This window comes from Tachyglossus aculeatus, chromosome 21, assembly GCF_015852505.1.
Source record: "Tachyglossus aculeatus isolate mTacAcu1 chromosome 21, mTacAcu1.pri, whole genome shotgun sequence".
NCBI classification, from domain to species: domain Eukaryota; kingdom Metazoa; phylum Chordata; class Mammalia; order Monotremata; family Tachyglossidae; genus Tachyglossus; species Tachyglossus aculeatus.
Genome location: NC_052086.1, coordinates 42,141,575 through 42,154,728, shown reverse-complemented (window position 1 = coordinate 42,154,728; position 13,154 = coordinate 42,141,575). Strand labels below are relative to the sequence as shown.

The 13,154-nt window shown below is 48.7% G+C and overlaps 1 protein-coding gene across 1 annotated transcript in view; it reads left to right on the top strand.

Annotated features, from left to right (window-relative positions):
- Positions 1–13,154, top strand: part of RNFT2 (ring finger protein, transmembrane 2) — a 102,874-nt gene that overhangs the window by 31,284 nt on the left and 58,436 nt on the right. Inside the window, exon 6 of the mRNA XM_038763373.1 lies at positions 766–919. Coding sequence (XP_038619301.1) covers positions 766–919 — 154 coding nt within the window. The remainder of the gene's footprint in view (positions 1–765; positions 920–13,154) is intronic.

Below are 13,154 nucleotides of genomic sequence, written 5' to 3'. Positions count from 1 at the left end.
GTGGGGAGACAGATATGAGTAGAAATAAATAAAATGACGGATACGGACATGAGCAGTGTGGGGCTGGGAGGGGAGATGAATAAAGAGAAGCTTTGTGGCTCAGTGGAAAGAGCCTGGTTTTTGGAGTCAGAGGTGATGGGTTCGAATCCCGGCTCTTCCAATTGTCAGCCGTGTGACTTCGGGCAAGTCACTTCACTTCTCTGGGCCTTGGTTACCTCATCTGTAAAATGGGGGTTACGACTGTGAGCCCCCTGGGGGGACCACCTGATCACCTCGTAACCTCCCCAGCGCTTAGAACAGTGCTTTGCACATAGTAAGCGCTTAATAAATGCCATTATTATTATTATTATTATTAAAGGGAGCGAGTCAGGGCGACGCAGAAGGGAGGGGGAGAAAAGGAAAACGGGGGGCTTAGTCTGGGAAGGCCTCTTAGAGGAGGTGCCTCCCAGACTGCCTCCTTCCCCTCCCCGCAGCACCTGTATATATGTATATATGTTTGTACGGATTTACTACTCTATTTATTTATTTATTGTACTTGTCCATATTTATTCTATTTATTTTATTTTGTTAATATGTTTCGTTCTGTTGTCTGTCTCCCCCTTCTAGACTGTGAGCCCGCTGTTGGGTAGGGACCGTCTCTTTATGTTGCCAACTTGTTCTTCCCAAGCACTTAGTCCAGTGCTCGGCACACGGTAAGCGCTCAATAAATACGATTGAATGAATGAATGAATGAATGAATGAATCTCTCTCCCCGTCTCCCCGCAGCCTGGTCATCCTGAAGGCCAACCCGGAGAGCCCGGACTTCTTCGAGCTGCTGTGGATCTTGGGGATCGGCGATTTCATCCTCAAGTACATCACCATCGCGCTCAAATGCCTGGTGGTGGCTTTACCCAAGATCCTCCTAGCCGTCAAGTCCAAGGTAAAAGGCGGAAAACACGGCGGGATCGCGGCCCCGGGGACAGCTCTGGACAACCGTTCCGTGGGAAAACACAGCAGATCATTCATTCATTCATTCAGTCGTACTTATTGAGCGCTTACTGTGCGCAGAGCACTGGACTAAGCGCTTGGGAAGTCCAATTCGGCAACATATAGAGACGGTCCCTACCCAACAGCGGGCTCACAGTCTAGAAGACTGTGAAATCGTGTTGGGCCCAGTCCCTGTCCCACACGGGGAACACAGTCGCAATCCCCATTCTACCGATGAGATCACTGAGGTACAGAGAAGTGAAGTGACTTCTCCAAGGCCACACAGCAGACAATCAATCAATCAATCGTATTTATTGACCGCTTACTGTGTACAGAGCACTGTACTAAGCGCTTGGGAAGTACAAGTTGGGAAGTACAAGACAAGTGGAGGAGTGGGGATTAGAACCCATGATCTTCTGGTTCCCAGGCCCATGCTGTATCCACTGCGCCATGCTACATCTCTGATCCTCCTAATAGTAATAATGATGGCATTTATTAAGCGCTTACTGTGTGCAAAGCACCATTCAAAGCGCTGGGGAGGTTACAAGGTGATGAGGTTGTCCCACGGGTGGGGCTCACAGTCTTAATCCCCATTTTCCAGATGAGGGAACTGAGGCCCAGAGAAGTGAAGTGACTTGCCCAGAGTCACACAGCTAATGATTGGTGGAGCCGGGATTAGAACCCATGACCTCCGACTCCAAAGCCCGGGCCCTTTCCATCATCATCATCAATCGTATTTATTGAGCGCTTACTATGTGCAGAGCACTGTACTAAGCGCTTGGGAAGTACAAATCGGCAACATATAGAGACAGTCCCTACCCAACAGTGGGCTCACAGTCTTTCCACTGAGCCACACTGCTTCTCCTAGATCTCTCAGCTGCCTTTGACACCGTCGGCCACCCCCTTCTCCTGGGGGTCGTATTTTGTCGTATTTATTGAGTGCTTACTGAGTGCAGAACGCTCAGTTACAAGAGTAAGGAGACGTTCCCTGCCCACAACGAGCTGATAGTCTCGAGAAGCGCCGGGGGGGACCAGAAGTCGGATGAGGGCCATGTGGGGGACGCGGGAAGCTCTCATCCATGTCCCGCCTCTGGCCTGGAACGCCCTCCCTCCTTCAATCTGACAGATATCCTCCCTCTTCAAGCGTGGCTCAGTGGAGACCAATCAATCAATCAATCGTATTTACTGAGCGCTTACTGTGTGCAGAGTACTTTACTAAGCGCTTGGGAAGTACAAGTTGGCAACCTATAGAGACAGTTCCTACCCAACAGTAGGCTCACAGTCTAAAAGGGGGAGACAGAGAACAAAGCCAAACATACTAACAAAATAAAATCAATAGAATGGATATTGACAAGTAAAATAAATAAATAAATAGAGTAATAAATATGTACAGACATATATGCATATATACAGGTGCTGTGGGGAAGGGAAGGAGGTAAGATGCGGGGGATGGAGAGGGGGACGAGGGGGAGAGGAAGGAAGGGGCTCAGTCTGGGAAGGCCTCCTGGAGGAGGTGAGCTCTCAGTAGGGCCTCAGGCTTGGGAGTCAGAAGGCATGGGTTCGAATCCCAGCTCCGACACTTGTCAGCTGTGTGAGCTTGGGCAAGCCACTTCACTTCTCTGTGCCTCAGTGACCTCATCTGTAAAATGGGGATTAAGACTGTGAGCCCCACGTGGGACAACCTGATCACCCTGTATCCTCCCCAGCGCTTAGAACAGTGCTTTGCACATAATAAGCGCTTAACAAATGCCAATTATATATGTATATATATATATATATATATATATTTCACTTCTCCGTGCCTCAGTGACCTCATCTGTAAAAGGGGGGGTGAAGACTGTGAGCCCCACAGGGGATAATCTGATCACCTTGTATCCCCCCATCGCTTAGAACAGTGCTTCACACATAGTGAACACTTAACAAATACTGCCATTATTATTATTATTATTACTGGTGATGATGGTATTTGTTAAGTCCTTACTATGTGCCAAGCACTGAGCGCTGGGGTGGAAACAACGTAATCAGGTTGCCCCACGTGGGGCTCACAGTCTTCACCCCCATTTCACAGGTGAGCAAACTGAGGCACGGAGAAGTGAAGTGGCTTGCCCAAAGTCACACAGCTGATAAGTGGCGGAGCCGGGATTAGAACCCACGACCTCTGGCTCCCAAGCCGGGGCTTATTGAAGGCACCTCAGCTGTCGGGGCTGAGGGAGGTGTGAATAAAGGGAGCCCACTGTTGGGTAGCGACTGTCTCTATATGTTGCCAATTTGTACTTCCCAAGCGCTTAGTACAGTGCTCTGCACACAGTAAGCGCTCAATAAATACGATTGATGATGATTAAGGGAGCAAATCAGGGCGATGCAGAAGGGAGTGGGAAAAGAGGAAAGGAGGGCTTAATCTGGGAAGGCCCCTTGAAAGAGTTGGGCTTTCAGCAAGGCTTTGAAGCAGGGGAGAGTCATTGTCCATCGGATAGTGCTTAGAACAGTGCTTGGCACATAGTAAGCGCTTAACAAATACCCTCATTATTATTATATGAGGAAGGAGGGCATTCCGGGCCAGAGGCAGACGAGTTCTAGGTACTTTAAGTAGGTATTCGTTCATTCATTCAATCGTATTTATTGAGCGCTTACTGTGTGCAGAGCACTGTACTGAGCGCTTGGGTAGTACAAGTCGGCAACATATAGAGACAGTCCCTACCCAACAACGGGCTCACAGTCTGGATCCCTGCCTTCAAAGGAGTTATAATAATAATAATTATGGTATTTGTTAAGCGCTTAGTGTGTGCAACGCACTGTTCTAAGCGCTGGGGAGGTTACAAGGTGATCAGGTTGCCCCCCGGGGGGGCTCACAGTTTGAATCCCCATTTTACAGTTGGGGTAACTGAGGCCCAGAGAAGTGAAGTGACTTGCCCAAAGTCACACAGCTGACAGTTGGCGGAGCCGGGATTTGAACCCATGACCTCTGACTCCAAAGCCCGGGCTCTTTCCACTGAGCCACGCTGCTTCAGTGTTGTGGGAGAGACCAACGTTGAAAGAAATCCATCAGACTGCAAACTTGTTGTGGGCAGGGAACGTATCTACCAACTCTGGTATAAGCGCTTAGTACAGTGCTCTGCACACAGTAAGCGCTCAATAAATATGATTGATTGATTGATTGATTGCTATATTGTACTTGCGCTTAGTATAGTCCTCCGCACACAGTAAGCACTCAGTAAATACCGTTGATTGATCGGTGGATAAATTACAGATAGTGGGTGGCAACCTAGGGTGAAAGTCCTGAGCGTCAGAAGGTCATGTGTTCTAATCCCGGCTCTGCCCTGTGTCTGCTGGGTGACCTTGGGCAAGTCACTTCACTTCTCTGGGCCTCAGTGACCTCGTCTGTAAAATGGGGATGGAGACTGTGAGCCCCAGTGGGGGACAGGTGACTGTGGCCAACTCGATTTGCTTGTACCCCAGCACTTAGTACAGCGCTAAGTACGTAGAAAGCGCTTAACAAATACCACAATTATTATTACTATTTCCCAGATTCCCCTGACTCCCAGCTCATGCTCTTCCCTATTTAGTGCTCCGCGGGGAGAATAGCAAAGTGCTTATTTGATCGCTCCTTGATAAGCAACCCCAGCCCAGGGCCCACCCCCACCCCACTGAAGCAGGTGGTTGGGAGTCAGAGGTTGTGGGTTCTAATCCCGGCTCCACCACTTAATAATAATAATGATGGCATTTATTAAGCGCTTACTATGAGCAAAGCACTGTTCTAATCGCCGGGGAGGTTGCAAGGTGATCAGGTTGTCCCATGTGGGGCTCCCAGTCTTCACCCCCATTTTACAGATGAGGGAACTGAGGCCCAGAGAAGTGAAGTGACTGGCCCAAAGTCACCCAGCTGACAAGTGGTGGAGCCGGGATTTGAACCCATGACCTCTGACTCCAAAGTCCGGGCTCTTTCCACTGAGCCACGCTGCTCCTTGTCAGCTGTGTGACTTTGGGCAAGTCACTTCACTTCTCTGGGCCTCAGTTCCCTCATCTGTAAAATGGGGGCTGAGACTGGGAGCCCCATGTGGGGCAGGGACTTCGTCCAACCCGCTTAGCTTATATCACAGTAAGCACTCAATGAATGAATGAATGAATGAATGAATGAATTTTTCCCCAGCGCTTAGTACAGTGCCTGGCAGCATAACTTAGTTGAGAAGCAGCATATCTTAATGGATCGAACACAGGCTTGGGAATCAGAACGACCTGGGTTCTAATCCCGGTTCTGCCACTTGTCAGCCGTGTGACCTTGGGCAAGTCACTTCACTTCTTTGGGCCCTCAGTGACCTCATCTATAAAATGGGGATTAAGACTATGAGCCCCACATGGGACAGGGACTGCATCCAACCTGATTACCTTATATCTCCCCCATTGCTTAGAACAATTTCTGGCGCATAGTAAGCGCTTAACAAGTAACGAGAAGCAGCGTGGCTCAGTGGAAAGAGCCCGGGCTTTGGAGTCAGAGGTCATGGGTTCAACTGCCGGCTCCTCCGATTGTCAGCTGTGTGACCTTGGGCAAGTCACTTCACTTCTCTGGGCCTCAGTTCCCTCATCTGGAAAATGAGGATTAAGACTGTGAGCCCCCCGTGGGACAACCCGATCACCTTGTAACCTCCCCAGCGCTTAGAACAGTGCTTTGCACATAGTAAGTGCTTAATAAATGCCATTAAAAAAGTACCATAATGAATATTATTATTATTACATAGCAAGCATTACCAAATACCGCAATTATTAGGGAAACAGTAGCTGAGTCCCACCCCCCCGGGGGGACTGTATGGGAGGTTTAAGACCATTGGTCACATGACCTCCCCCACAAGGATTAAATCCTCCCACCCAGGACTTAAGTCGATGGAAATAGTAATAATAATAATTGTGGTATTTCATTCAATCATCTTTACTGAGCGCTTACCGTGTGCAGAGCACTGTACTAAGCGCTTGGAAAGTACAATTCGGCAACAGATAGAGACAATCCCTACCCAACAACGGGCTCACTGTCTAGAAGGTATTTGCCAAGTGTTTAATAATGATAATAATAATAATAGCATTTATTAAGCGCTTACTATGTGCAAAGCACTGTTCTAAGCACTGGGGAGGTTACAAGGTGATCAGGTTGTCCCACGTGGGGCTCACAATCATAATCCCCATTTTACAGATGAGGGAACTGAGGCCCAGAGAAGTGAAGTGACTTGCCCAAAGTCACACAGCTGACAAGTGGCGGAGCCGGGATTTGAACCCATGACCTCTGACTCCAAAGCCCGGGCCCTTTGCACTGAGCCACGCTGCTTCTCTGTGCTTCTCTGCTACTATGTGGTGGGCAGTGTACTAAGCGTTGGGGTGGAAGCAGCATTGCTTAGTGGCAAGAGCACGGACTTGGGATTCAGTGGTCATGGGTTCTAATCCTGCCTCCGCCACTAACCAGCTATGTGACTTTGGGTGAGTCACTTGACTTCTCTGGGCCTCAGTTCCTTCATCTGTAAAATGGGGATGAAGACTGTAAGCCCCACGTGGGACAACCTCATTACCTTGTATCTACCCCAGCGCTTAGAACAGTGCTCGACACATAGTAAGCACTCAACAAATGCCATCATGATCATTATTGTTACAAGCAAATCAGATTGGACACAGTCCCTGTCCTGCATGGGGCTCGGAAACCAGGTCAGGGGAAGCTTCCGGACACTTTCCCCAAATCCCGACAGTTCCAAGGTGGGAAATTGGACGCCCCTAATCCCGTCCCGGAGGGAGAAGGAAGGGACCGGGCGGGCCGGCCGCGACAGTTATTAATGGCGTTCAATCAATCTCTTTTTGGGTGATGATTATTTTATTCCGCGAGATTGATGCGTTGGGTCAGAGCCCGATCCAGCCCGGGAAGGTGATGCGAACCGTCTTCCCAAGATAAATTGCCGGCTTGGACGAGGTCCCTCGCCTTTCCCGCCCGCCGAGGGTCTTCCCGCTCCCTCATCAATCCTTGTCTGGGGAGAAGAAAGAGTCGGACCCTCGACGCGTGGCTTCGGAGGGAGGTGGGATAACAGCACATCTGTCAACGGCCCCCTAATAGTTCTCCGCACAGATGCTTCATTATCCATCCCCAGATCCCCGCTCCATTTTCATCTTCATCCTCCGGCAAACGCTCTGGGGATCTGGCCGGGATCAAGATCCCCGCCGTCGCGAGGCGGGGCCCGATGCTCTGAAGTGCTGTGGAATCTCTTCATTCTCTTGCTTTAATAATCATAACCAGTAATTAGTGGTACTGGTTAAGCGCTTACTACATGCTGGGCAGTGGCGGCGTGGAAAAGCGTCAAAGGCTTCAGTACAGCGCTCTTTACCCATGAGACTGAATGGCCTTTGAGAGCAGGGATTGGGACTACTAACTCTGCTTTACACTCCGAAGTGCTCAGTACAGCACTCTGCACTTCAGTACAGTGCTCTTCACCCATGAGACTGAATGGCCTTTGAGAGCAGGGACTGGGGCTACTAACTCTGCTTTACACTCCGAAGTGCTCAGTACAGCGCTCTGCACTCTGTAGGCTGTAAGCTCCTTGAAGGCAGGGATCGTGGATTCCAATAATAATAATAATTGTGGTATTTGTTACGCGCTTACTACGTGCCGGGCACCGTTCTAAGCGCTGGGGTGGATACAAGCAAATCATATTGGACACAGTCCCTGTCATCATCATCAATCGTATTTATTGAGTGCTTACTGTGTGCAGAGCACTGGACTAAGCGCTTGGGAAGTACAAGTTGGCAACATATAGAGACCGTCCCTACCCAACTGTGGGCTCACAGTCTAAAAGGGGGAGACAGAGAACAAAACCAAACATACTAACAAAATCAAATAAATAGAATAGATATGTACAAGTAAAATAAATAAATAAATGTCCCACGTGGGGCTCACAGTCTCCATCCCCATTTTCCAGATGAGATAACTGAGGCCCAGAGAAGTGAAGTGACTTGCCCAAGGTCACACAGCAGACGAATGGTGGAGCCAGGATTGGAACCCATGACCTTCCGACTCCCAGTCCCGTGCCCTATCCAGTACGCCATGCTGCTTCTCAACTACAAATTATTGTACTCTCCCAATAATAATAATAATGATAATAATGGCATTTGTTAAGCGCTTACTATGTACAAAGCACTGTTCTAAGCTCTGGGGAGGTTACAAGGCTGTGAGCCCCTTGTTGGGTAGGGACCGTCTCCATATGTTGCCAACTTGTACTTCCCAAGCGCTTAGTACAGTGCTCTGCACACAGTAAGCACTCAATAAATGCGATTGAATGAATGAATGAGTCACTTGGGGCTCACAGTTTCAATCCCCATTTTACAGATGAGAGAATTGAGGCCCAGAGAAGTGAAGTGACTTGCCCAAAGTCACACAGCGGGCGAGCGGCGGAGCCAGGATTTGAACCCGTGACCTCTGACTCCCAAGCCTGGGCTCTTTCCACTGAGCCACGCTTCTCGAGCGCTTAGTACAGGTCTGTGAACAATAAGCGCTCAATTGATAATGTTGACGGATAGAAATCAGAGCCGGGGGCTTTCTCCTAAGGGATTTGGTGGGGCAGAAAGTAGCAGATTTTGGCGGAGGACAGAGTGTGACCCCTCAGGCTTGTTACCCTGATAGCCGGGGGGCTACTGGGCTGTACCATCTTCTCCCCACTTCTAGATTGTGAGCCCGCTGTCGGGTAGGGACCGTCTCTAGATGTTGCCAACTTGGACTTCCCAAGTGCTTAGTATAGCGCTCTGCACACAGTAAGCGCTCAATAAATACGATTGAATGAATGAATCTTCCCAGCGTGTGGGGGGTGGAAGCCAAAATCTTGCCCTTGACCCTCCATTTTCTCAAGACAAGAGGGGGGTCTCCTTCCTTCCCCCCCGCCCCCCAGCAGCTCCTACATCCATCCTGATTGCCTTCCAGTTCTGTTCTCCACCTGATCTCCTGATCTCTGATCTCCCATCCCCTTGTCTCACCCCACTTCAGTCTATATTTCACGCCGCTGCCCAGATCATCGTTGTGCAGAAACGCTCTGGTCATGTCACTCCCCTCCTCAAAAATCTCCAGTGGCTGCCTGTCAACCTACGCATCAAGCAAAAACTCCTCACCCTGGGCTTCCAGGCTGTCCATCCCCTCGCCCGCTCCTCCCTCACCTTCCTTCTGTCCTTCTCCAGCCCAGCCCGCATCCTCCGCTCCTCTTCCGCCACTCACCTCCTCACTGGGCCTCATTCTCGCCAATTTGTACTTCCCAAGCGCTTAGTACACTGCTCTGCACACAGTAAGCGCTCAATAAATATGATTGATGATGATGATGGGCCTCATTCTTGCCCGTCCTGCCGTCGACCCCCGGCCCACGTCCTCCCCCTTCCCAGGGAATGCCCTCCCTCCACACATCCACCAAGCTCGCTCTCTTCCTCCCTTCAAAGCCCTACTGAGAGCTCACCTCCTCCAGGAGGCCTTCCCACACTGAGCCCCCTTTTCCCTCTCCTCCTCCCCATCCCCCACACCCTACCTCCTTCCCCTCCCCACAGCACCTGTATATATATTTGCACGGATTTATCACTCTATTTATTTTACTTGTACATATTTACTATTCAACTTAGGCTGTTAATGATGTGCATTTAGCTTTAATTCTATTTGTTCTGACGACTTGACACCTGTCCACATGTTTTGTTTTGTTGTCTGTCTCCCCCTTCTAGACTGTGAGCCCATTGTTGGGTAGGGACCGTCTCTAGATGTTGCCGACTTGTACTTCCCAAGCGCTTAGTACACTGCTCTGCACACAGTAAGCGCTCAGTAAATACGATTGATGGAATGAATGAATGAATCCCGGACCCTCCATCAGTCGATCAGTCGACGGTATTTTGGGAGCGCTTACTGTGTGCAGAGCACTGTACTAAGCACTTGGGAAAGTGGCACGCAACATAGTTGGGAGACTAATTCCTTACCCACAACAATAATAATAATAATAATAATGGCATTTATTAAGCACTTACTATGTGCAAAGCACTGTTCTAAGTGCTGGGGAGGTTACAAGGTGATCAGGTTGTCCCACGAGGGGCTCACAGTCTTAATCCCCATTTTACAGATGAGGTAACTGAGGCCCAGAGAAGTGAAGTGACTTGCCCAAAGTCACCCAGCTGACAATTGGCGGAGCCGGGATTTGAACCCATGACCTTTGACTCCAGAGCCCGGGCTCTTTCCACTGAGCCACGCTGCTTCTCCAAGGAGCTCTTGGTCCAGAGGGGGGGACAGATACTGAAATAAATTAGCAATAGGGACCTAAATGATGTGGGGCTGAGGATGAGGTGAATAAAGGGAGCAAATCCAAGCGCAAGGGGGATGGAGAAGGGAGAAAAGTAAATGGGAGCTTAGTCAGGGAAGACCTCGGGGTGGAGATGGGATTTTAATAAGGCTTTATTCACTCCTGGGTTTTATTCATTCATTCAGTCGTATTTATTGAGCGCTTACTGTCTGCAAAGCACTGAACTAAGCACTTGGGATTGTACAGTAGAACAACAGGCACATTCCTGCCCACAGCGAACTCACAGTATAAAGGGGCAGACAGTAATGTAAATAAATAGGTAAATAAATAAATGACAGATATATAATATGTGCCAAAGGGATGAGAGGGAGGATGAATGAAGGAGCAAGTCAGAGCGGGGCAGAAGGGAGTGGGCGAAGAGAGGAGGGCGCAGTCAGGGGAGGCTTCTTGGAGGAGATGGGTCATCAATAAGGTTTGGAAGGGGGAGAGAACAGTTATCTGCCTGATAGACTGAGCCCCTTCCTTCCTCTCCCCCTCTTCCCCCTCTCCATCCCCCCATCTTACCTCCTTCCCTTCCCCACAGCACCTGTATATATGGATATATGTTTGTACATATTTATTGCTCTATTAATTAATTTATTTATTTTACTTGTACATATCTATTCTATTTATTTTATTTTGTTAGTATGTTTGGTTTTGTTCTCTGTCTCCCCCTTTTAGACTGTGAGCCCGCTGTTGGGTGGGGACTGTCTCTATATGTTGCCAATTTGTACGTCCCAAGCGCTTAGTACAGTGCTCTGCACACAGTAAGCGCTCAATAAATACGATTGATGATGATGATGATGATTCATTCAGTTGTATTTATTGAGCACTTACTGTGTGCAGAGCACTGTACTAAGCGCTTGGGAAGTACAAGTTGGCAACATCTAGAGACGGTCCCTGCCCAACGACGGGCTCACGGTCTAGAAGGGGGAGACAGACAACAAAACAAAACATGCGGATTGTAATAATAGCGATGGTATTTGTTAAGCGCTTACTATGTGCCAAGCACTGTTCTAAGCGCTGGTTATGAGGAGGGAGGGCGTTCCAAGCCGGAGGTGGGATGTGAGCGAGAGGTCAACGGCGAGATAGGCGAGATGGAGGGACAGTGGGTAGGTTACCATCAGAGGAGTGACGTGTGCGGGCGGGATTGCAGTGAGGTGAGGTCGGAGGGGGCGAGGGGATGGACGGCTTGAAAGCCAGTGGTGAGGAAACTGTTTGGGGTTGGTAGGAGAAAGGAGGGAGGCCCAGGAAAAATTGCATTTTTTCCCCAGGGGTTTCTAGGCCCCAAAGACCTCCCCAAATTCAGGGGGCCTCTGAGAAATGAATGCGCCTCTCAACGGCCGCTGACGAGTGCCCGATGGATTTTCGAATCAATCAATCAATCGTATTTATTGAGCGCTTCCTGTGTGCAGAGCACTGGACTAAGCACTTGGGAAGTACAAGTTGGCAACCTATAGAGACAGTCCCTACCCAACAGTGGGCTCACAGTCTAAAAGGGGGAGACAGAGAACAAAACCAAACATACTAACAAAATAAGATAAAATAGATATGTACAAGTAAAATAAATAGAGTGATAAATCTGTACAAACATATATACATATATACAGGTGCTGTGGGGAAGGGAAGGAGGTAAGATGGGGGGACGGAGAGGGGGACGAGGGAGAGAGGAAGGAAGGGGCTCAGTGTGGGAAGGCCTCCTGGAGGAGGTGAGCTCTCAGCAGGGCCTTGAAGGGAGGAAGAGAGCGAGCTTGGCGGAGGGGCAGAGGGATTGGGGGCATTCCAGGCCCGGGGGAGGACGTGGGCCGGGGGTCGATGGCGGGACAGGCGAGAACGAGGCACGGTGATTAGAAGATTTCGAAGATTAGAAAGATCAGAACTACGGAGATGGGGTCATCCACTTGGATTTTTTTTTTTTATTTCAGGGAAAACTGGGTTTCCTTTCAAAAATCTCAGATTTACTTTAACCTTAATAATAATAATAATGACATTTATTAAGCGCTTACTATGTGCAAAGCACGGTTCTAAGTGCTGGGGAGGTAACAAGGTGATCAGGTTGTCCCACGGGGGGCTCACAGTCTTCATCCCCATTTTCCAGATGAGGGAACTGAGGCACAGAGAAGTTAAGAGACTTGCCCACAGTCACACAGCTGACAAGTGGCGGAGCTGGGATTTGAACCCATGACCTCTGACTCCCAAGCCCGGGCTCTTTCCATTGAGCCACACAGCCTTTCATTTGTGTCCCCAACAATGTCCGCATGACTGATCGATTGACAGCGGTCGGATTGATCCCTGCCCTCAGTAAGCTTGCAGTCTAGCTCGAGGAATTACAGGCGTGGGAAAACGATGGAGTGGAAAGATACGTGCTTGAGTGCTGTTGGCATGGTGACAGGGGAGTATTTAATCCATCAGTCAAATTTATTGAGCATTTACATATGTATAAATGCTGTATTTATATGTATAAATGTATATATATGTGTAATATGTAACCTCCCCAGCGCTTAGAACAGTGCTTTGCACATAGTAAGCACTTAATAAATGCCATTATTATTATTATTATATGTATAAATCCTGTATATATGTATATATGTTTGTACATATTTATTACTCTATTTATTTATTTATTTATTTGTTTGTGTTTGTGCATATTTATTACTCTATTTATTTATTTATTTTACTTGTACATATCTATTGTATTTATTTTATTTTGTTAATATGTTTGGTTTTGTTCTCTGTCTCCCCCTTCTAGACTGTGAGCCCACTGTTGGGTAGGGACCGTCTCTAGATGTTGCCAACTTGTACTTCCCAAGCGCTTAGTACAGTGCTCTGCACACAGTAAGTGCTCAATAAATACAATTGATTGATTGATTC